Source organism: Asterias rubens, chromosome 17 (assembly GCF_902459465.1).
Source record: "Asterias rubens chromosome 17, eAstRub1.3, whole genome shotgun sequence".
Lineage (NCBI taxonomy): Eukaryota > Metazoa > Echinodermata > Asteroidea > Forcipulatida > Asteriidae > Asterias > Asterias rubens.
The window spans coordinates 11,141,724-11,167,128 of NC_047078.1; the positions used below are offsets into that span (position 1 = coordinate 11,141,724).

At 40.6% G+C, this 25,405-nt stretch overlaps 1 protein-coding gene across 2 annotated transcripts in view; it reads right to left on the reverse strand.

Annotated features, from left to right (window-relative positions):
* Nucleotides 1-25,405, reverse strand: part of LOC117301310 (cell adhesion molecule-related/down-regulated by oncogenes-like) — a 43,514-nt gene that overhangs the window by 3,893 nt on the left and 14,216 nt on the right. For both annotated transcript variants that reach the window (XM_033785203.1, XM_033785202.1), the window contains exons 2-17: nt 16,607-16,757; nt 14,132-14,419; nt 13,239-13,385; nt 11,107-11,253; nt 10,230-10,505; nt 9,094-9,252; nt 8,142-8,252; nt 7,695-7,865; nt 6,572-6,679; nt 5,000-5,119; nt 4,316-4,516; nt 3,191-3,372; nt 2,617-2,845; nt 1,545-1,781; nt 1,206-1,384; nt 110-443 (exon numbers count right to left, since the gene is read on the reverse strand). In XM_033785203.1, the coding sequence (XP_033641094.1) occupies nt 110-443; nt 1,206-1,384; nt 1,545-1,781; nt 2,617-2,845; nt 3,191-3,372; nt 4,316-4,516; nt 5,000-5,119; nt 6,572-6,679; nt 7,695-7,865; nt 8,142-8,252; nt 9,094-9,252; nt 10,230-10,505; nt 11,107-11,253; nt 13,239-13,385; nt 14,132-14,419; nt 16,607-16,682 (2,965 nt within the window). In that variant the 5' untranslated portion in view covers nt 16,683-16,757. The remainder of the gene's footprint in view (nt 1-109; nt 444-1,205; nt 1,385-1,544; nt 1,782-2,616; nt 2,846-3,190; nt 3,373-4,315; nt 4,517-4,999; nt 5,120-6,571; nt 6,680-7,694; nt 7,866-8,141; nt 8,253-9,093; nt 9,253-10,229; nt 10,506-11,106; nt 11,254-13,238; nt 13,386-14,131; nt 14,420-16,606; nt 16,758-25,405) is intronic.

Below are 25,405 nucleotides of genomic sequence, written 5' to 3' on the forward strand. Positions count from 1 at the left end.
GAAGGGCAACAAAGAACGGGAACTAGACTGCTCCACCAAGTCAAGCCACAATAACAAAGCAGCCTCACTTGAAGTGTGGCTAGTTTTCTTGTTTATATTCTTTCTTTACCTTCTCGACTTGTCCTGCCCTCTGCCTTCTTCTTCCTCCCGTGCTCCCCCTTGTGATGTCTGCTCGGACAAACCGGCCGATTCCCAGTGCCATATGACCCTTGACCCCCGTAGACCAATCCCCGCTGACCTCCGTCCCGGTCCAAAGAGCTGTGTAGACTCTTAACGCTACCGTTCGCATAGAGGTGCTCTGATGAAACGCTGCTGTGATTGGAGTTTGTGTTCTCGTTCGGCGCAGTGGGTGGCTGGAGGGCGTGGCCTGGGGCGTGGCCGTTTGGGACGGGGGACGTTTGCGGTGAAAGACCCGGGAAGAAGTTTCCTTCGTCCAAGTTGTCCTGTTACAAAGAGAGAAGAGGCTCGGTAAGTGAAAAGGGGACCGGAAACTGCTATATGATATAAAAGTACATAGTTAACCTTCCTATTGTCTGACCATTCTATATCATCAAATATGATTTTGAATGATACACTATGCCAACATGCAATATGATATCGAGGGGTGATTGGATCTACATGTATACAGTACACAGTCATCCCTCCTACAGTATGACCATTTAATGTATCCACTGTGCTTGACTGATAGATAAACTAAACCTGCCGGCAAATTGATATCAAGTGGTGAATGCATCTGTACACGGTCAACCCTTCTACTTGGTGACCATTCAATATCATCCACTTGGTTTAATTGATAAACTAGCCTGCAACTTGATACCAAGTGGTGAATGCATCTAGAAAGTACATAGTTAACCCTCCTACTGTCTGACACTCAATATAGTTTTTGAATCATAAATGAAACATTGCAGCCTGCAATGATATCATGCAGTGAATGCATCTACATAGTACAGAGTCAACCCTCCTACTGTCTGACCATTCAACATCATGAGCGAGCCTGCCTGCAATGTGACATCATGCAGTGAATGCATCTACATAGTACATAGTCAGCCCTCCTACTGTCTGACCATCCAATATCATCCACTGTGGTTTTGAATCACATGTGAAACATGCCAGCAAGCAATATGATATCACGTAGCAAATACATAAATAGTACATAGTCAACCCTCCTACTGTCTGTCCATTCATTATCATCCATGTATATTTACCTGTGGCATGGTATAGAGAGGTCGAGGATCAGCAGACGTAGTCGTCTCCCCATACGGCACATTTTCAATCCCATGGCCAGGTGGCCCGTTCCCATTCATGTAGTGTCCACCAAACTTGTAGGCGTTCCCGTTGGCATGGCGATAAGCCCCATCACAATAATACCCATAATGGAAGTCACCTAAAAATAGAAAGTAAAACATCCGATAAGTTTTATTATTGGTTTTTATTCATTTGTATTGACTCCAATTCTTCGAATTTCAGCACCACAAAAATACTTGCAGCTATAGAGAGCAAACGTGGCAAACAAAATAATCTAGGAAACCAATGAATATACTTACGTGCCATCCTGTTATTGTTGACCTGTTTGGCTCTCCATATACACATGACACCAAACATGATGAGGACTAGAAGCATAGCGCCAAGCACAACGCCGAGAGTGATGTAGAGAATGTCTTCTCCCTGGCCAGCAGCCGCATCGGGCTCGGCATCGTCCGGTAGGTTGGGGATACCTTCTGAGGGGGAGTTGGATGGGTTAGACTCTGGGACGATCAACGGGGGCGGCGGAGTTTCTTGAGCTGCAGATTAGAGGAAAAATACAATATATTCACTTTTATTTGAGTTAATTTCATTTCATGGTTGTAAATAATAGGTAAATAAATAGTAGGGATTCATGTTGTAGTGCACCTCCCAGACGTTACAAAAGGAGTATGTAAATATCACCCCAACAAAAGTTCCCATTTCCTAGAAAGAGTGGACATATGCAACCCTCTAAAACTTACTGTCCATGTGGCATCCAGAGCCTACATACATGTAGCTGATTGGCTAGGTGTGATCCAAGTAACATGGTCACCGCCTTCTAATTTGTTAAGGCACCTAATAGGAAATGCAACTCCAACACAGTGGTTCTCTGTGTTGCTCATTCTTATGTGAGCAGTGAAAGAGTAAACAACCAGTCCACTTTCATCAGCCAACACATACTGGGTTACTGTTCTTGTATATTTGGTTTGCGGTAACACCATGTGTGTATCTACTTGCCAGGTAGAGTTTGTTCTTAGGGAACTGTCTTGCTTTCTTCTACTGCCGCGGAGTAGATAATCGGAGGTTCGGGAGACTTCTCAGTTCTGAAAAGAACTGTCCTGCTTTTTAACTATTACCAGGGCGGATGGTATAGAAATAGACTGGACTACTACTTTAGCTTATAGGATCGTAATTAACTGTACTGCCGCGGAGTCAGTTCTGAATTGGTCTCAACGTTTCGACTAGCTTGCTCTAGTCATCGTCAGGAGACGTTAAGAGTAATGTGTTCTTCCTTTTTGCTCCCTTTATAATCACCTTAAAACCACTCCTTCGCGACTGGCCTTACAATGTCACGCACAAAAACTTAATCAAAACCCTACAACAACTACTGACCTAGAGTTCCTCGGATGACGACATTACTGAAGGGGCTTTCCCCTCCGCTGTTAAACGTCTGCATCTTGATGTCGTAGGTCAACTCTGGCTCCAGGTTGTTGATGTAGTAACGACGGACGTCGATTCCCTTGACCGGAGTGCGGATGTAGTCATTGTCATCGTCGCTGTCCGTGTTGCGAGTGTGGATATAGAAACCGGTCACAGGGATATCGGGATACTCAGGATCAAACTATTGAAAGAATGAAAACACAACTTTGATAATAATCCTTCATTATGAGAGATTGCCTAACAAAACACCAGGGTAGTTTTCCAAAGATGGAATATACAATGTGGCCTCTAAATGGCAACACTCTGTAGATTTTCGAGCAGCGACCATTTGCCATCCACAAGTTAATGTTCCATTGTGACCTATGCAAGAAATACATCCTGAGTAATAACAGACAAAATTGCTCAATGGTCAACAATAGACCCTTGCATTGGCCACCAACTTTGACGAAGCGTGCATGCATGAAAGGCTATCATTGGCTGAGAGTCATGCGCAGTGCATTTCCCATCATAATTTCTGAAAACTGACCTCCCATTCAACGAGGATGGTTGTTGAGCTCAGTGCCCTACAGTCAATGATCCTAGGAGGGTCCAATGGGGGTCGGATTGGAGGGTTGTCTGGAACGTGCATCAAGAAACGATTTGACATTTCGCTGGGTAGGCTCTCTCCATGCTCATTGGCTGCGATGACTAGGAAGCGGTATGTCGCACCTATAGCATGGGGAAGACAGTTCACTATTATTATCTGAAATCATGTGGTGAATGCGTCTATACTATACACAACCTACGGAATGTAAAACCATTAATATGAAGCCTAGTTGATACTTCCTGCGAATGCGAATAAAGCCTGGTTCAAACTTCCTGTGAATGCGAAACAAGTTTTTACCTCACAAACTCACAACGCGTTCAACTCCTACATAACATTTGCTGATAAAACGATTTGCATTCGCAGGAAGTATGAACCAGGTTTTAGTCAGGCAGTACACAGGTGTTACACAAAGGCATGAAGGTTCCATCAGTTTCTAAGTAAGCCAAACAGTTTGATCGGATGGGGAGGGGTGTTAGAAACTTCAGAACCTGACACAGGATTTCGACATCTGGAAGCCTGCTAACAAAGAACACGTCTCCACTTTAGCAGAAATACAGATCTGGGTAGGTCTGCAATAAAAATCTCGCTTAGAGACATAATTGTGTCAAGACCAGGTGCCAATTTCATAGAACTGCTTAAGCAGGAAAATATTGCTGATCAATAGACCGATCGAGTAGGCTCCGCCCACGACGCACGTGTGAGCAAGAACACGTGGGCCTCTCCAATGCCTTTCTGCACAACTCTGCCGCGGGTGCCAAGATACGCGCACACATTTTATCTGTCCGCCTTATTTGTCGAACCTTCGTTGCGTTGTGATTGGTCAATACGCAATGGGGCAGAGCTTAGTGGATCGGTCTATTAGGTGACATGGTAGTTTGGCTGGTAACCTTGCTCTGGTAAGCATACTTTGTTATGCTTAGCTTTCTTTTGTGCCTAAGCAGCTCAATGAAATCGGTCCCAGGACTCTAAACCAACACTCTGCTGATCAGAAACACCAGAGCTTCAGTCCAATGCTCCTGACCTCCCTCCATGCAACGTCCGAATCAATTACCCTTGAATCCCTACCTTTTGTAAGACCCTGCACTTCATAGATTCTGCGGTTCGGTGGTATGACGTTAGAAGCTGTCACCCACCCATCCACCGACGTTACATCCCTGTACTGCACGGTGAAGCTCGTAACAACGATTGTGCCATAATAATTCCACCTCGTCTCGACGGAAGTGTCTGATGTTTTAGTGATGGAAGGCTTCGAGGGGGCGTCAGGCACTGAAATAGGGAGGAAACAACAAACGGGGGGTAAAGCCCGACTCATACTTCCTGCGAATGCGAAGCGAATTTTGACATCACATGGCTAATTTCGCAGCGAATGCTTTGAAGGAGTTGAACAATGCTCAACTGTTGCGAATTTCATCAAGAATATATAAAAAATTGATGGAGGAAAAAGGTCCTGTTTTTGTCAAGCTGCTTTAGGCAGCAAAATATTGCTTAACAATTTTTTGTTCTGCAAAATTAGCTTGATTTGAAACTGATAACCTTTTACCAGTAAGCATTATTTGTCTGTGCTTAGAAACTTTTTGGCTTTAAAGGCACTGGACACATTAAGTAATTGTCAAAGACCAGTATTCTCACATAATGGCAACCAGCATTATGAATAAAATAACAAAACTGTAAACATTTGGGCTAAACTGTTTATTGAAAAATATTGAAAGAAAAACCACTCTGTTGGACAAATTTGACTTTTGAACCCACCTGTGCCTGGCTTATTAGGTTCGTCTGTTGTTTGGGTCGTGATTGTGATGTCATCATTCACTGGAGGATTAAGAACGTGCCTCGTACTCATCTCAGGTGCTGGTGTCGTACTTATTTTTTCTGCAACAAAACAAATAAATCAACAAATAAATAACTTCTGTACAGCCATAGTGTAGTTTCATTTCATTTCATTTTTTTCTGGTTGTGCTGCCAAGGACACTCAGAAAAGCAAAATTAATCACTGTACTAGCCACGAATCTAACAGTAAGAACACAAGGAAGGAAGTTTCAGTTTTAGATGTGGAAGGAAAACCCTAGACAATTATTTTATGGAAAACCCTTGCAGTCAGGTAGGGACTGAAAACCCAATCCACATAGTGCCCCCGGTACGAGTTAAAAAGCAGGACAGTTCTTTACAGAACTGAGAAAGCTCACAAGTTCTCCCAAAGTTCTACTCCGGGGTAGTAGGATATAAAGCAAGACAGTTCTCTTGTAGAGTGTCATGGCCGAGTGGTTAAGAGCATCGAATTCAAGTTCTGGTGCGTTTTCACTGGAGTGAGGGTTCGAATCCCGGTCGTGACACTTGTGTCCTGGAGCAAGATACTTTACTATAATTGCTTCTCTTCACCCAGGGGAATAAATGGGTACCTGCGAGGGTAGAGGTTGATATTGTGAATGAAAAAGCCTTTGGAGCGATATAAACTGTTGCCCAGGTTGTATACTCCCAAGGGAGCTGAGAAACATTAAAAAGGGATGTTATTGGCCCTATGACCAGGGCACTAGTGTAAAGCGCTTAGAGAATTAAGTGTTAGTTATTAGGCGCTATATAAATCGAAAGTTATTATGTTATATTAAAGAACAAAATCTACCTGGCAAGTTGTAACACGCATGGTGTAACCGCAAACCCAATATATACATGTATCAGCTTGTTCTTGTTCTTACCAATGACAGCTAGATAAGCCTTGGAGATGACCTGTCCATGCTTGTTTGATGCATGATATCTACATGTATAAAGCTTGTTCAATTGTTCTTACCAATGACAGCTAGATAAGCCTTGGAGATGACCTGTCCATGCTTGTTTGATGCATGATATCTACATGTATAAAGCTTGTTCTTGTTCTTACCAATGACAGCTAGATAAGCCTTTGAGATGACCTGTCCATGCTTGTTTGATGCATGATATCTACATGTATAAAGCTTGTTCTTGTTCTTACCAATGACAGCTAGATAAGCCTTTGAGATGACCTGTCCATGCTTGTTTGATGCATGATATCTACATGTATAAAGCTTGTTCTTGTTCTTACCAATGACAGCTAGATAAGCCTTGGAGATGACCTGTCCATGCTTGTTTGATGCATGATATCTACATGTATAAAGCTTGTTCTTGTTCTTACCAATGACAGCTAGATAAGCCTTTGAGATGACCTGTCCATGCTTGTTTGATGCATGATATCTACATGTATAAAGCTTGTTCTTGTTCTTACCAATGACAGCTAGATAAGCCTTGGAGATGACCTGTCCATGCTTGTTTGATGCATGATATCTACATGAAAGCTTGTTCAATTGTTCTTACCAATGACAGCTAGATAAGCCTTTGAGATGACCTGTCCATGCTTGTTTGAAGCAATACATCGATACCATCCGACGTCCTCTGGTCCAACTCTGTAAATTGTCAGTCCACCTGAGGAAAGGAATAAAAATTCAAACAACTGTCAAAGCCTGAGAGAGAAAACAAAATAACGTCAGTCCCGAGCCGATATGGCACATCCTATTATCTGAAACGAAAAATTGTATCTCTTTAGTGTGATCCCCTGGTTTCTTTCATAGTTATCTCGCAACTCCGACAACCAATCAAGCTCAAATCTTCACAGGTTTGTTATTTTATGCATATGTTGAGATACAGCAAGTGAAAACACTGGTCTTTGACATTTACCAATAGTGTCCACTGGCTTTAAATTGGAATGTGATCCCTGGCTAAACGGTAGTTAACGGTTGTATGGCTTCTGACTGGCACCCCCCGAACAAAGACATTGACAAAATAGGGAGACGGCCAACATAAGGCTAGATAGCTCAGTTGGTAGAGAGCTGGCACATAGTTCATAGGTCGTTGGTTCGAGTCCCACTCTAGTAACTTTGTCTTATATATATTATATATATATATTTATTGACCAAACCAACAGCGGACGAGCCGCCAATTACAGGAAAGGATACCAAAAAAACAATAAGAAATATTCATATAGCCTATATAAAAACAATCTGATATGTACAAAGTTAACAATTAAAATAGAATCATCTTACGAAAGAAAAATTAAAGCATACATTGAAGATTAAGTAAAACAAAATAGGGAACAGAAACAGACCACCATGAACGACTGTGAAAATATATTTAAAATAAATTATAAACAGAATAAACGATAAAAAAGACAAGGAAAAAAAAAAAAAAAAATGGATGTAAACAATACCAAATAAAATAAAACAAAACACTGTAAATACATGTATACATTAGTTACTGGTCTTGATAAAGACATTGGCAAAAAAGGGAGACCCGCCAACATAGCTAGATAGCTCAGTTGGTAAGCGCTGGCATGTAATCCATAGGTCGCTGGTTCGAGTCCCACTCATTTGTCTTTATTAAACCCCGAATGAATAAAAAAATTCCAGGAAAAAAAAAAATCTCTCTTCAGTCATTGACGAACCTGTTTCTTCTGAGATGAACATACTCGCGGTGTTTCGTACAACATAATCCATCGGGTCATGCCAGCTAACAACTGGCATTGGGTCACCAGTGGTACCACATGCAAGGAGAACATTTTCACCTTCAATGGCCGTCGTGTTGATCGGTGGGTCAGGTATATCGGGAAAACCCTCTGAAAGAGAAAAACAAATTAAGAATTCAATAAGAACTTCTCACACCTTAGACTGTACTTAACCACATTATTGACTTTTATTCCAGTTGCGTGTTTTGGTCAAGCGGTCTAGCACACAAGTGCACTTGACTCGCAACAGTTGACTGGTGCTAAACTCTTGCGAATTATTCGCTGGTAAAACAGTCATGTGACGTCAAAATTTGCTTTACATTCGCATTCTCAGGAAGTATGAACCGGCCTAAGATCTGACTTGATGAGGACAATTGGCACTCTTACCTCTTAACATGAGCCTGGCCGTAGCCTGGGCGCTCCCATGACCAGCTTGGATGAAGCATTGGTAGGGCCCTAAATCAGATCGCAGTACCTCGTGAATAACCAACTCACCATCTGTGAATGAATCCATGAAATAGTTATGAGAAGGAGTAAGGATGAAATCGTAAAAAAGCATAATACAGGATTAGGGTTAGAGAACAAACTTGTTTCATAGGTCTGTAGAATTTGAAACTCTGCGTGGTAAGAGTATAATTAGGTGAGTTTTTTTGCGGTATCACCATGTGTTAATCTCTTTTGAGCAGTGTTGGTTCTGCAAAGAACCTGTGGTTGACAACTCAACGTTTCGATCAGTATGCTCTGATCATCTTTAGGAGAATGCTGGACTCTGTTGCTGGATGCAGCTTAAGAGCTGCTGATGAGATTAACTGGTAGTTTGGGCTTGGCTCGATGGTGCATAAAGGCGGGAACAGGAACAGGATAAGCTGGGCTTAGCGCGGTGAAGCGTTTAGGCTGAAGCTGGGGCCAAACCTAAACTGACACCCACTGAAAGTGGGTAGGGAATGTTTCGCTCGGCCCCAGCGACCAGTCTATCCAGGACCGCTGGGATGGGCTAATCCGCTTGCACAGATTTTTGTTCAGGAAGTACGTCACGTATGCAGTGCATAGAAATATGGTGCAGTGTGAGTGTGATGCATGATGGGACTGCGCGTTATTAAACCAAAGAGCGTGCATGATACGTTTGCCTTTGGTTAGAGCAAGGCGCTGGGGACGAGCGAAAGGGAACGTGTGCTCAATGAGCTGAATCAGTTGTTGACAAGCACAAGGAAGAAGAGTAGGGAATCTGGAGAAGACCGAGGTGGGTTTTATTTATTTTGGTAAGCGAAATTGTTTCATGCTGGGGCAAAATTTTGTTATGCTAAAAGCAGCTTTGTGTAACTGGACAAGTGAACCTCACCAAGGATTTGATGCCGAAAGCTCATCTCAGAGATTCTCTCCCCGTTGAAGAGCCACATTATTTGGTCCTCTCTCACTCCCCGGACGCTGCACTTGAATCGTCCGGTCCCTCCAAGATCCACGTGAGTATTCTTAGGTGCCTTGGAGATAGATACAGCATCTAAGATTTAAAAAAAAAAGAGAATCAGAACAGAAATCAGAAACAGTTAAGAAAGATTCGCAATTTTGCATAGTTGGGTAAAAACAGTCTAGATTTGCTCTACTTATCAGTGGTGCTACTATAGGAGGGGCAGAGGGGTTGACGCACCTCCCCTTGCTAACCCCTGCAATGATGTCGAAAACAAAATAATAAACAGCTCCCTTCCCCTCCCTACCCAAAACTTTGCTTCGCTCCCAATTTTCCTCTCGCTCCCCTAAAATTAAAATACTTAGGCCCAGTTTCATAGAGCTGCTTAAGCAGACAATTTTGTGCTAAGCAAAAGTAAGCAGGATTTTGGTATTGCACTGTTTGACCTTCAATTGTGTTGGTGACTAGCCCACAGGACGAGGTAGCTCTGTTGTTTTTAAACTCCCAGCTTTTTCACTGAAATTTTTTTGATACTCAAAAGGGATGCTTTTTGACAGTGAACTAGCCAGCCAGACCACTTGAAGAAATTTGACTGGTCCTCAGGGCCCAATTTCTCAGAGCTGCTTAAGCAAAGAATTCGCTTAAGCACGAAAATAGCTCGCTTAATTTACACATGTTACCGGCCAAAATTTCATGCCATATACATTGCTTGTGACTGGTATTTAGCTGTGGTTTACTTAGCATAACAATTGAGTGGAGTCTTGGCCGATAATCTGATTTTACTAGGCAATTATTTTTTTGCTTCAGCAACATTTTGTGGTTAAGCAGCTCTATGAAATTGGGCCCTGGTGTTTTAAATAGTGTTTAGCCAGCAGACCATTGTTCAGGGAGAACACTACACTGAAAAGAAATGTGATCTGGTATTTTTGCTGGTAACTACATTCTGGTAAGCATAATTTTGTTGCGCTTAGCTACATTTTGTGCTTTAAAGCAGCTCTACGAAAATGTCCCTGGTGTCACACCCGCTACGTATTTTCCTGACAAAGATACAGAGATGCCAATTGCCTCACCTTTAACCTCTAACGTGACCTCTGACACGTCCGAGTGTTCCTGCCCACTCCACGCCGTACACCTATACACACCAGCATCTCCTTTACTCACTGGGTGGATCTCAAGGCTCGATGGATACTGGATGGCATTGGTAGGCATCTGTCGGTCAACTCTCTCCCACCTCACCTCAGGGAAGGGTACACCGTCTGGTAGACATTCCAAGATGGCGCGCTCGTTGACGTTGGCGACAGCTCCTCTCGCAGTTGTGATGGAAGGAGGGGTCTGAACATCAGAGGCTGTGGTGTGGAGAATTAATAATAATAATAGTGGCTTCTTATATCACGCTGAAATCCATCACTCAGTGACGCTCATGGCGTTTGTACATTATAACCCCTGGTTACTAGGCTATTTATTTAATTTCTTAAACAGTCTCAGCTCCCTTTGGAGTACAGCCTGTGCAACAAATAATATGCACTACTAAGCTAAATCAATCACAAGAACTATATCTGCCCTCACATGTACCCATACCCCTGGGTGAAGAGAAGCATTTACAGTTTTAGTGACTTGCTCATGGACATGTGTCATGACCAGGATACGAACCCACACCCTGATTAACCATAACTGCTTTGTATAAAGTTGGGAAAGTAGTGCATTCTGCTCTGCCAGCCAGGCTTCTAATTGATGATACCCAAGCCTACATCCAGACAGACTGTAAAGAGTGTAACCCTGTTTCAGCGCTGGAATACGTGGCAACATGCCCATGTTGATGTTTTGTTTGGGTCAATATAGCCAAAATAGGTTAAGTGCAGCCCTCACCTGGAAGTTGCTGTCCAGCCTTGTGATGTTAGGCAAGTTCTCATAAAAGAAATTATAAACAAAATCATTGCGTTGACCTACCATCGATGACGATTAACGATGTTCCATTTGCTAGACTATGCGTCTTCGAGAGGAAAGGGTTCGTCGCTGAGCAAGTAAAGTGGCCTTCGTCCGCCTCAGATACATCAAGAATATGTAGATGGCCAGACGGCATTATCCTATAATGATCTGTGAATGATAAATACATGAATAAAAATTTGAAACAGAAACCTCAAACCCAGATTAGACATTATAAGCTTTAACCTTCATACCATTAGAACACTCAATATCATTACTCGATCATCTGCAGGCCTAAATGCTTCGTTTTTGAAAGGGCAAGGGCAGAGGCATTTTCACCTTGGTAAAGGTAACCCTATGAGGAAATTGTAAATTTCTACTTGAGGATTAAGATTAAGGAGGCATAAACTGGGGCAAGGAGACAATGACTAGGGACACCAAGGCACTGACTTGAGGGCATGAAGGCAACTTTGCCTCTGTCTTATCTCGAGTTAGGACAAGTAACTTAGGATTAGCTGCAAGTTTTTAAAAACTCCTAAGACTAGTGGCACTGACTTGAGGGCATGAAGGCAACTTTGCCTCTGTCTTATCTCGAGTTAGGACAAGTAACTTAGGATTAGCTGCAAGTTTTTAAAAACTCCTAAGACTAGTCCTATGTTATAACTTTGTTTGTGAAATGGACCTCTGGTTCTTTGTCTTAGACAATATTTTTAGGGGGATTTGGTTCCAAATCCAGGGACCAAAAGTTGAAAAAATAAATCAACACTAACACTAGACTAACCTAGCAGTCTATTAAATGCCACATCATAGCCAAAAAGAAAACAACTTTGCAACATTGAGACAAACTCCTTGTGTGGTCCCTGTCACAAGAGGGCGCTATACCGACCCCAAAGGTCAGACTGTTGCTACGGTGGGCTTCCACTGGGCCACATGGGGGACATAATGGTGTTTATTTCAATGTGGAAAGTTGATGACTAAACCCTATGGGTTATAACTTTTTGAAAACCTCCGCTCTAAAGAGAACATGAAGTTCCAGACAACGAGGCAACAATAAGACCACCTTGAAGGAGGGTTTAAGACTTCCAAACATCTGACTTTCATTTCTTCAATTCCAACTGACCCTTTTAAACAAATAATAATGTAGACGTCTGTCAACAAGTTCATGGATTACGGTTCTCAAGAATCAGTACATTCTCCTAGAGATAAATGTATCGAAAACAGCTGAGCTGTTCGTAGCCTGACCTGAGTCCAATTTCATAATGCTGTTTAGCAGGGAAAATTGCTTAGCATATATGTTATTGCTTAGCAAAACGGGTGGGGCACCAGTTGGAGCAATGAAAACTCCATGGGTTTATGGCTTGTAACCTTTTTCTTCTTAGAGGACATTCAGAAAAACCAAAGTCAAAAAAACTCTTCTTTTTTTTTGCTCGAAAGTGTTGGTGGGAACCAAAAAAATTATTAAAATCTAAAGTCATATGACAAAATACCCAGCTTGCCAAGATTGCGATTTCATTAAACTTCAAAGTAAAATGTGAGTGTTTGAGCCCGGAAAAACCATTGAAAACTACTGATGTTTGAAAACTTTGATCTCAAATATCTTGTTCTTTTAAGGCATTACTTATTCTTCAGAGTGTAAATTATATTAGGAACCCATTCAATTTTTAACATTGACTATTCGCGATCGCCCCTAAGCATGACTGTTCTGTGCTTAAAGGCAGTGGACACTATTGGTTATTACTCAAAGTAATTATTAGCATAAAACCTTACTTGGTAACAAGTAATGGGGAGCTGTTGATGGTATAAAACACTGTGAGAAACGGCTCCCTCTGAAGTAACGCAGTTTTCGAGAAAGAAGTAATTTTCCACGAATTTGATTTCGAGACCTCAGAATTAGATTTTGAGGTCTCGAACTCAAGCATCTGAAAGTACACAACTTCGTGAGACAAGAGTGTTTTTTTCTTTCTTTATTATCTCGGAACTTCGACGATTAATTGAGCTCAAATTTTCACAGTTTTTTTGTATATGCATATGTTGAGATACACCAAGTGAGAAGAATGATCTTTGACAACTACCAATAGTGTCCAGCGTCATTAAGACCCTCAAACTTTGATGTCAGATTTTTGGGGCTATGTTTGGTTTCAACATTCCGTACTAACCTGATGATCCGGTAATTTGTTGACCCTTAAACTCATACGCCATGACTGCTGGAGGAAGACTGTCCGGTATTGGACATGCTATAACAGCCACGCCTCCTTCATTACCATAAACTGTCGTTGGTAGATGTGTTGGAAAACGTTTTAAATCTGTCCAAGAGAGAAGAGTAACGATTTATAAGCTTATATCAAACATTTCAAATAACCAAAGATTAAAAGGGGCAATCTTTTTTCCAAATCATGAGTGGGTAAAAAAACCTGAGAGGTGTGTAGCCAGGGATCACCTTAAGGCGATGCGACTTCTTAATTTCAGATATCAAAAAATAAACCATGCCATGGAAACTGACTTAGTAACTTTTTAATGATTTGGGGTTGAACAAAGAAAAACTGACTACTCTACTGTTTATAGTAAGGTTTGCGGTAACACCATGTAATGATAATCTATCAATGAGTTGGGGTGGTTCTGAAAAGAACCGTTGGTTTCAACTCGACGTTTTGATCAGTATACTCTGATCGTCTTCTGGAGAAAGCTGCTCTACTATTGTTGTTATCAGGCCTGTAAGCTTTGTTTTTTGAAAGGGCAAGGGCACCAAGGCATTTTTTCCTCCGTAAAGGGCACCCTATGGGGAAATTGTAAATTTCTACTGGAGCATTTTAACAAAAACAAAGCACTAAGCCTTTTTGAGATATGGCGGACACAATGCTACATTACGATAAGGTTTGGGTAAATTTGTGTGTATACACCCAAACCAAACAATACACTCCTATCACGTCTGTCATACCTCAAAAAGGCTTATGACAAGGGGGCATGAAGGCCATCGCCTTTATTGCCTCCGTGAAGTTTCAGGCCTGAAAATTTGTTGTTGTTTTTTTTTTTGACAGAGAAAATGACTTACATGCAGCCTCAACGTGCGCCACTCTACTGAGTACAGTCCCCGTGGCATTCCCCGCTCTGCACTGGTAGTCACCATTATGTGACCTTTGACCTTTGCCCTGAAATGAATTAATAATGAGGTAGTTTGGTGTGACCTCCATGCCTCGACTGGCGGGGTCGCTGATGACTTCACCGTCCAGTAACCACCAGATTTGCGCATCTTTGGGGTCGACCTTGCAACGGAGTTTGACGCGGATGTTGTGCTTGACGATCCTCGATCGCGGTTCCCTGAGAAACGACGGTGGGGAATCTGACGGAAGTTGGAACAAAAAGAACAAGATTTTAATTATTTTAATGATTTCATTATTTGTTTTTGTTATCTTCATCATTATACCCTTCCCAGATCCTTCCATATCCTCATTGGCGATTTGAGGGATACAGAAAGACTGAAGCAGGGCCTAAATGCCCCACACTTTTGATCATGTGAGGGCGCTCTCAATAGTATTTTTATCACTTCCTGGGGGAAAACGTGATTCGTCCTGCACAGCGTTCTGTCACTTTTGTTGCACTGTAGTTTTAAGTTGCTTAAGAGGTCGGTACGGCTCCTTTAAAGGTCTTATTGTCCGTGATGGTTATAAATGATGTCTGTGGTGGTAATGTGTTCCACTGCAGTCTTTAATAACTGTTTTGGGTATTAATGAATATACCCACAAATCTGCAAATATGTTTGAGAAGGCCCTTACGCTATCAAAAATACGGTGCATTGGGGGGGGGGGAGACCTACAAGACACCAGGGGTGGATTTCACAAAGGTAGTCCTAACTTAGGACTCGTCCTAACTTAGGACCAGTCCTATCTCTTAGCATTGCCTAGGACTAGTCCTAAGTAAGGACTACCTTTGTGAAATCCACCCCAGGGCTTGTTCAAGAAGCTCAAAATTTTGTGTACAAGACATGTGAGACCAGAATTAAAATGAGGAGGAAAATAACCTAGTTTAAATATTGAACCACTCGAATTTTAAAAAAAGCACTAAGAGAAGGCACTAACAAAAAAAGGGAACTAAAAGAGTTAATAACAGAAATGAAAAACCTTTGTCAAAACAAAGACATCTTAATTTTATCTGGTAACCCCGCAGGGGTACCGGAAGACCCAGCAATCCTCCCCAGTCAGGTCATCCTTTCGACCCCAAGACCTGAGCAATTAGATTCCGTCGAACTGTTTAAAGGCACTGGACACTATTGGTAATTACTCAAAGAAAATTGTTAGCATTAAAACCTACTTGGTAACGAGAGAGAGCTGTTGACAGTATAAAACAATGTGAGAAACAGCTCTCTGAAGTAATCGTTTTTTGAGAAAGAGGTAATTTTTCACTCAAAAGTTCAAAGACTTCAGGCCTGAAGCCTTTTGTTAGGCATCTGAAAGCATTTGTGCAACAAGGGTCGTTTTCTTTCATTATTCTCTTGAAACTTCAATGATTGAGTCAAAATTTACCATTGTTTTGTGCATATGTTGGAATTCACCAAGTGAGAATACTGGTCTTTGACAATTACCGAATGTGTCGAGGGGTGGATTTCACAAAGACTTAAGACTAGTCTAAGACTAGGACTGGCCGCACATTTTGTATATCTCCTAGGACTAGTCCTAAGTTAGGACTCTTTTTGAAATCAACCCCAGTGCCTTTAAGGACAACTGTTTTTAAAATCCTCCTTATTGTATCGCGGCTCCACCGCGCTCCTTGAAGATGACTCCCTGAGACATCGGGACCGAGCTAACAAGCCGCAGTCAGCTCCCCCTGCCCCGCCCGGCTGGATATTGGATTTTCACTGCTGGGAAGAGATGCCTCACCCCTGGGTCTCAGATTAAGCAAAGGGTCCCGGAAAATCGTTTTCATTTTGGGGGACACTTTTTGATTTGTTGAAGAGCAGGAAGGCATGTGGCTTTGAAGGTGAAACTGTTGCTGGTTCAAGTTTCTGTTAAAGCGGCACTACAATTGAAGTTGTGACCAATATTTTTCATACATGTAGACAATGTAACTCCTGAGAATAGTTTATGTGGGTTTTGAGGCATTGCATAGTGAGGTATTGTTGTATATTCAGTTTGCGGTAACACCATGTGTGTAGCTACCTTATGCTGTGTAGATTTTGTTCTTTTGAGAATTTGTCTAACATGTCATGAGGTACTGGACCAAATTTCATAAAGCTGCTTCAGAAAAAAAACCTTTAGCTGAACTTTTTTTTCTGCTAAGCAAAAGCTGGTGGGAAACCAGTAATAAGTTGTATGAACAAAAAATGAATATGGAGAAATGTTAGCAACACCCGTTTCAGACAGGCGCTCCAGAAATGCGCCGAACCAAATTCTGAATTAAGTACATAAAAAGTTTGACATCGGAAACAGTTGGGAGCGACTTGACGCGCTGTAGAAGTCAAAAGATCTAGAGACGCTAGATCATGTGTGTGGTTTGGCGGGCCTGTCTAAAATGTGAGATATAAAGTACATACCTGCTTTGGTTAGCCCGACATAGGCGAGAACACTACAGAATAACAAATATACAGCAAGATGGCCAAAGACCTCCATCTTGAAATGACCCAAGAATCTTCAGTTGCTCCGTCTTTCGCTGCATCAACTCATCTATGAAAGTTTAATCAACGTCTGAAAAGAGAACAAAGCAAGAATTTGTTTAATCAATCAATCAATCAATCAATCAATCAATCAATCAATCAATCAATCAATCAATCAATCAATCAATCAGTCAATTTTAACCAATCAGCAGGCATGTGTAGAACACTGTTATTCTAGATGCAGGCTACAGCTCGGTTGGTAAAACATCTAGGTTACTACAAAACTTGGGTGATTTTTGGTATTCCACAAGGGGCCGATATGTACCTGCATTTGTAAGAGCTAGCAGGTAAGAGAGGGCCCGCTGTGGACTAAGACGTTGGTAAGACATCTGCTCTAGCAATGCAAAGGCCGTGGGTTCGATCCCACCCGAGTGATTTGCCAGTGGATTTTTGTCATAGAACTCAGGAAAGTACCGAGTATACAGTGCATTATCCACATCAGTGTAATGGTAAAAACAAATTATATACTTCTAGTTGCTTAATGCGCTTAGCAAAGTAAAGAAACTTTGGGACATAACAGATATTCATGAGAAGATGGCAAGTGCAACGGACCAAATGTAATCAGACTCAGACATGTCACAGAGATGGTTCTTGCTTCTCACCAAGGAAGTTTTTTACGGACAAGAATTTTTTTGAGTGATTGCAAATCTATGACACCACCTTTAAGACCATGAACTACTAGCCAATCATTTACAGTAAACAATCAAGCCTTGAACAGCATGTAAATTACACAGGTACATATCTTTTCACACATTACATACCAACAAAGTCAATGTATCTTTTAACACTCGACCCTCATCAATGACCCCCCCCCCCCAACCAACACAACACAAAGACATCACCTCAAAAATATAAACACAGTGCCTCACAGCCAGAATCAACACCCAGACTCCCCCCATAAGCACTTGATAAGCACTTGGCCATCTATCAACACCACCGGACTACTGCCAGGCAATCTCTCTCTCTCTCTGGGTGACCCAACAAGACCCAGTAGTTTGACCTCAAGGAGGCAGACACTTAAAGGGGAACTTTCAATAACTTATTTCTCTCACTCTGAGAAAACAGAATTAGCTGTTGAGAGAGAGGCACATCAGCTGTATGAACCATTTTGAGAAAGGTTTTCATTCGAATGGTTTGTATAATGTTTCACACCAAAACGGTTGAATCTGAGAAATGATACATGCACGTTCTTCTATGAGGCATCTGAAGGCGCACACATTTGTGCACTAAAGATGTCTTTTTGTTTATGTTTTCGCTCATTAGGCCTATTCTCTTGCAACTCCGATGACCAATTGAGTCCAAATTTCCACTGATTAGTTATTTTATGCATTATGTTGGGATACAGCAAGTGTGAATACTAGTCTTTGACAATTACCAAAGGTGTCCGTTGCCTTCAAGCACTGTATACTCAGTACTCGGTCCTGAATTCTGTGAAAACAAAATCCACAGGCAAATCACTCAGGTGGAATTTGAAATTCAAATTAATATTTATAACAAGTTTTCAAGTATTTTGTTTTTTAAATTAATATAACCTTAATCACCACAAGTCTAGTACCCTGTCCCCTCAACCAAATGGAATCCACCAGAGGCTGTTGCTTAATGTTTATTTTTCAAGGGGTTCAGGGCCAGGGCTGTCTGGGAGAGCAATCCTTTATCTGTTTATTTAATCTTTGGGTCAGCTGCACTTTCTGAAGGTAAAAATTCTTGTTTTTTTTTTTCTTCTCTTTTTTTCTTCTTAAAGCAACAACAAAGTGTTTTGAAAGTTTGACAACCTTTGATGTTAACTTTGATTTCTTTAAAGATATGATGTGTAACAATGGAAATGGTAATAAAATAACGAATGTAGCAGTTTGTCAGTGTTCTTCCCTTTAACAGTTTTCTGACTAAATGCATTCTTAAGAAGTATGAACTGGGCTTAAACTGTCATTTCACGAGTCACCACTGTTTTTCACTTGTCCATGTTTCATAATAAAAAATAAAAACACTGGCTGAACCAGTTGGAGAGAATTTTGATTGGTCCTCCCAACACAATTTACATGGTGAAACTTTTTGACTGAGGACCTCAAAATCAAACACTTACCCAACAAATAAGTAACACAAGAACAACCCATGGCAATCAAGTATCCATCTGAAACCACTTTTTTTAATCACTTTCTTGTGGTCAAGCTTAACCCAGTAACATATCCCCACAATTTCCACGAACTCAACGTCCCACAAAACCAACTCCAAGCCCACTCGAACTCAACGTCCCACAAAACCAACTCCAAGCCCACTTACACCAATCTTTAAGGATTTGGGTACTCTTTGTACAACACAAAACACTTATTGCCACAGATTTACTGTAAACTGACAGTCACAAGAATTAAAGATAATGATTGTAAAGTAGAAAGCTTCCCTTAAAATATTATTTGCTGAGGTGCTGTTTGAGAAATGAGTAAAACAATGTCACAACAATAATTTGTTGTCTCAGTGAGATAGTTATTGTAGCAAGTACATGTACACGTACAACTGGTTTATGCAAAAAACTTAAATAATGGGAATCTCCTGAAAACATTGCTCTGTGATTTTCACTTTTTCTTCTTGCTGAAACTTCTTTACTCACAGTAAGTACATTGTCGGGAATCATGTCGCGGCCAAAAATTTGATCTACGAAAGGTATCAAAACCCTTGAAGTTTCTATCGAAAAACCACTTTTTTTAAATACCTTGTTGTGGTCCAATTAGTGGTTTTAAAATGGGAATGTATCCTAATAGCTTCCATGAACTCCACTTCCCACAAAACCATGGAGCCCAAAACCAACTCCTCAGTCGCTCACATCAGTCTTAAAAAAGTTTCCTTGAGGAAAGAGAAACTCTGTGAAGTCAACTTGATCTTGAGCTTTCCCAAAATTAAAACCAATTCCCCAAGAGAGAACAAGAAACAGGTGCTGGCAATAATGAGCGACTTTATGGTTGAATCCCGATGATTTATAAGCATTATTAAGTTGAGCTGCTCCATACTTTTTTTCTTGCTGGTGACATACCGCTTTGTCGGCCTCAGGCATTGAAGACGAAAAAGAAGAGAAAAAAACTGCGTAGAATAAATTTTTCATCAAGGAATAAACGTTTAGGACCCAGGTTGATTTGATCTGAAAGTTTTATTACTGGTCTTGACGACGGTAAATGCTAAGAAATGCAATTCAGCAAGAATTAAACTGGCTGCGATTTAAAGGAATTAGTGACAGAAAAAAAAGACCCAAGAGGAGAAGAAAGAACAACTGTCATTATAGGGACGTGCAACGCCAGTCAAACCAGAAGTTAACAAAAATCAACATTTATCCTATCTTCTGAAGACAATCAGAGCAAACTGATCGAAACGTTGAGTCCTCAACGTTTCAGATTCTTCTTGAAACCACCACAACTCATAAAGAGAGATGATTAAGTAAAACTAGAAGTGAACAAATTCAACACTAATCCTTTTTCCTGAAGACGATCGGAGCATACTGATCGAAACTTTGATTCGCCAAACCACCAGTTCTTCTCCAAACCACCATAACCCATGAAGACTCATAGAATCTCCAAAAACCTAAATCTTAATTCATTCAAAAGAATAAAAAGTCTTTCAAAAGCTTTTAACTACATGGACTCAATAAGGTAAAATAATCCTGAAAATTGCTTCACAATTTGTGGGTAACAATAACTATGCAACCTGAAAAGTTAACACGGTTTTAAAGTCAACACAAACACTTTATATGATAGCTGACAATCCTTGCAAAACAACATCTAGACTGTTCATACTTCTTCAGGCCAATGAGACATGATAGGCAAAACAAGATGTTAGTCAAACAAGCTTTTTGTAACAAAATGTAATTTTACTTGTTCAGTAACTCAAAATTTCAACCATACTAGAAATAAAGCAAATCCTTTCAAACAAACATGAATATACCACCCACCTTAAGACACTAATTCTAAGTGAAATAAAATTCACTTAAATAACTTAATGTGATAATCATATTTCTAATACCAACGCTAAGGAGCAACCAAATTTGCCAACAGCAATTTTCCCGTGACAAAAATTCCCACAATCTTCGATTAAAATCAAGTTTGTTTTGCAGTACTTTCTGATACCCCTCCATTATGGATTCTTGCGGAGTGTTTTATGGCAGAAGTTTCAAAATCAATTGCCTTCAATAGTTTTGCGTGGGTCACTGTGATTTCTTGCTTGCCCTTAGGGGTCAGTCATTCCTTGAACTACGAGAGACAGAGAGTGCCGCGTTTTCGCCCAGCAGCCCGGCCCGGGGGACTGGTGGGAGGTCAAAAATTCAGGGCTCCCTGCAAGTTTTGTGTAATCTGTGGTAAAAAGCAGCTGCAGTGAATGAGGTCTGTTTTAATAACTGTTGCAAATTTGGGGATTTTCGGCTGATAGCTTGAAGGATATGGGGTCAGCAATTCAAGTACAGGGGTGAAAGTCATTGCCAACCAGTTTTGTAGCTACTAGACCAATTTTAGTGAAAAACCACTCGTTTTGTCCGCCATACCACTCTTGCTAAGAGCCACATTGCGGACAACTCTTTTTAGAGTGCAAGACGATATTTTTAGCTCGCTTTAGAGTGAACTTCATTCCAATTTCACTCAAAAAGAGTGACTCAGATTGATTTTCACTCTCAAAAGAGCGAAAGTGATACCACTCGGACAAGAGAGTGAAATTTCACTCTTTTACATTAATAGAGTAGATTCCGTGGAGCTTTTGGGAACAGTATCATCAGTTCTAGAGAAGTAGATCAAAGAGCATGACTTATTTAATTTGGACAAACATACAGCATTGTTTTGTTTACCAGGCAGACTTAAAAAAGTCTGAATTCAGACAAAAGTCTCAAACTGAACACTTTTTTAAATGAAATTTTCACGTGTTAGTTTTAATGAATAAGTTTACATTTTGAAACAATCGAATGGTGCAAAAACCAAAGGTATACTTTGCCTTTAGCTAAGTGTTGGACAGAGGACCGCTGATACATATAAGAGAGAATGAATTGCTAGCTTTCTAAAAGAAAGCAAGACAGTTCTTTTCAGAACTGAGAAGTCTCCTGATTTCAAAAATCTACTTCGCGGTAGTATAGCAAGTAGACACACACATGGTGTTACCGCAAACCAAACATTTATTTCTGAAAGAAGCTTAGCAAAGAAAACACAAGATAATTTATGAATCCACAAAGGGTAGATTACCTCAACCTGGATTTAAAAAACAAGAAAAACTGAACTGAAACCGGGCCAAAGGTAACAACAACCTAAATACAAACACATGGCCAACATCCCAAACAGTTGTTAAAAACGTCAAGTTTACATTTCTACAAATCCCACTTATCAACAGAAAATTCCATCAACGATTATATCTGGGGACATGTGTTTAATGGAATTTTTTCATTTTTGTTCCCCTTCAGAACAAATCACCCAATCAAGCGGTGAACCGGTGAAGACAAGACCATCTGAATACCACCTGTGTAACCCGTCAGAGTGTATCGGTTACCAGTGTTGAACTCAGACCCGATTAAGAAGACCCTTAACACATACTGACATCATAGCTTGTCCCTCTGGCCCAAACAACCATGGCCAACCGAAAGCGCATCAGAAGCGGAATTATAAACCCCCAATCTAAAAATTGAAAAGCCAAGACTGTTAGGCCCCAACATAGTGCCCTGGGGAAGCAATATTAAAAAGCACACCATAAAAACCAAATCTGTACACAAAAAGTGACTTCTACAATGTAGCTTTGTGTTGGTTGGTAGAAGACAAAATGAAAACCCCCAATCTTAAAATTCAAAAGCCAAGACTGTTAGGCCCCAACATAGTGCCCTGGGGAACCAATAGTAAAAAGCACACCATAAAAACCAACTCTGTACAAAAAGGTGACTTTTGGCTGGTAGATTGCAACGAAGGCTGGTGTCCCTAAGGGAAATACACCCTTGGAATATTACGACCACTGAGGGCAATGACCCATAAGGACATCATGATTGGAATGGCATGCTGAATTATGGTCCTAAACTGGACCGGGTTATTTTTCTCAGAGCAATATTTTCAAATATTGGATTTGAGGCACTGCATGGTGAGGTATCATTATATATTTGGTTTGTGGCAACACCATGTGTATATCTAGGAAGATTTTGTCTTGCTACATATTCTACTAATGCGGAGTAGATTTTCGGATTTTCAAGAGAATTATCAGTTCTGAAAAGAACTATCCTCCTTAGTTCGTCTCTACATCATCTGTTTTGTCTCCCTCTTTTTCTCGGTAGGTTTCTTGGAGTCCAAATAGTACTTTGCATGTCCACCTGTTGTTATATGAACCCAGTAAAATATTTTTTGTTTTCCTTTTATAAGAGGACCAGTCAAAGTTAAAACTTATGGTCATTCAGTCCTCCAGCCAAGAAGGAACAACACACAGTGGGGGCTTCTTGTACATACAGACTTTAAGCCCTTGAGGTACAAAAACTCATAAAAAGTAAACTTTCTTGGACCACCATTACTCTCATTCTCACACAACCTACTGGTGTTGTATACAATCTCGAGCATGTAATAGAAATGCCATCGGCCATATCTGGTTTTGATGTACTGTTTCTTTTCACATTGTTGGCAGGTACACGGAGATGGCCCTTATGCTATAGTACAATGACCACTAGGAGGGGCACCGGTTGATTAGCTGGGGCACCAGTTGATGGATTGCCATAATGGCTTAATGTGGTGCTCAGTTTTCTTTTGGGCTCCGAATAAATGTAAATTCCTGCCTCTATTTGCCATAAAGGAAAGACACATGTCTCACTGCCGCTGGGTATTGCCTTGGTGCCCCAAGGAAAAATACCTACAGTAGAACTTGTCCGCATACAACAAGATGTACAACCTAAAAACGACTTTATTCCACAAACTGCATTACTTTGGAACTCCTTGCCTGGTGCATGTTTCCCTCCATCCTACAATCTAGACTGTTTCTTAAGATTAATTTCAATTCCCACCTTCAGCTTCCCCGAGTAATTTTCAAACTAAATTCATTCTCCTGAAGACGAGCAGAGTGTACTGGTCGAAACATCGAGACCACATCGGTTTTTTTCAGAGCCAACACTCCCATGGAAGAGATTTACACATATTGTACCGGCAAGATTACTATTATTTATATATTCTTCAAAACTAGATTTTGTCTTTGTGTCGCCCCATACCCTGAGTGGCTTTTTGCCTTGTTTGGGGCGGACTTGCCGTTAACATAAAATCATAGATCCGTTTCTTATAAACAAAAGCAGGTTGCACCTCAGTGGTGAAGAAAAGCGCACCAGATGGTCTAAAACAACAATCAGCCATCAGTAACACTCATCAAGTACTTAGTATAAGCACTTGACAACACATTCATCCATGCAATAGACCATATCAACACATGTACACTATGCATAGTGCAGCTACTGTGCCAGCTCGCACTTTTTTAGTACACCGCGGCGAGGGGTTTTGTACTGTAACACTGCCAATTCCTATCGTGAAATAACACTATGTTATTAATAACGCAGATATATGCATAAAATGTACATTGGCGGATATTTCAAAAAGGGAAAGAAAGCAAGAATTTTATAACACTGTTATGCACACCTTCCCATTGGAGGATTATATCAAAAAGCATTGCAACGTAGTCTCCTACTCAAAACACGAATTCTTGCTGCGGTGTAAAAAAAATTAAAAATACGCTGCCAGCTCCAACAGTCAGAGACTCCACAACTGGGGAAAAGGAACTGGTTTTCCACAAGAAATGCTAAGAGATTATGTATCATTGTGTTTTTCACTCCTCTTTTTTTCAGTAGGCACACTATTCAAGGAAGCTGTGAAAACTTCAGCAGTTTACCCATGAATAAGAGTGAAAACAATGTACAAGGGTTTATCTGTGAAATTTTTTCAACATTTTCACAAAGTTTCAAACTGAAACAAAACAATTTGTTTTTGACTATTCCAAAATCAGTAATTGTTTCGTTATTTCAGACCGACAACTTCATAGTCTCCTTAATAATGCCTCATAAACAAATATCACTATGCTTCACAAAGATAATAATACACAACATCAAAAACATACAATGCAAAGCAAACATTCCAAAAGAATTCCATTTAAGAAGGAAGAAAATTGAACAAAATCTAACAAACATAACCAAAAAGATATCAAAGATCTACATTCACAAGAATAATCCATTTGTTTTCAAGACTAAATTCCATCTTCACACTTCCAATTATCAAGTACATGTGTTTGGCAGATTCAAATCATGCTCTAGTCAGTTCTTCTTTGTTCAACCCAAATAATATTTTCTTTGTTCAACATTCCTCGACTTCATTCACAACAAAGACCGGAGAGAACTGTTCACAAATCACTGGTGCTGTTTTGTTTTACTTCAAGATCAATCAAGTTCATTTTCCACAAATGGAAGATAATAAAAACAAAACAGTTTGAAAAAAATGAGTTGGGGATGAAAATGTCCAGGATATTTGGCCCTTGGGAAAAAGTAGGAAAATGTTATTGAACACAGGGGGGCAGACCCACTAGTGCACATGCTAGAGACTTTAATGCACTTTTTACACAAATAATCATAATTTGTTTTCTTTATCTGAGGGCGAAATAATCGAAGATCAAACTTAAGTAGGAAGAACATTATGCCTGTAAGTCACATAAGAAAAACATTGCAAT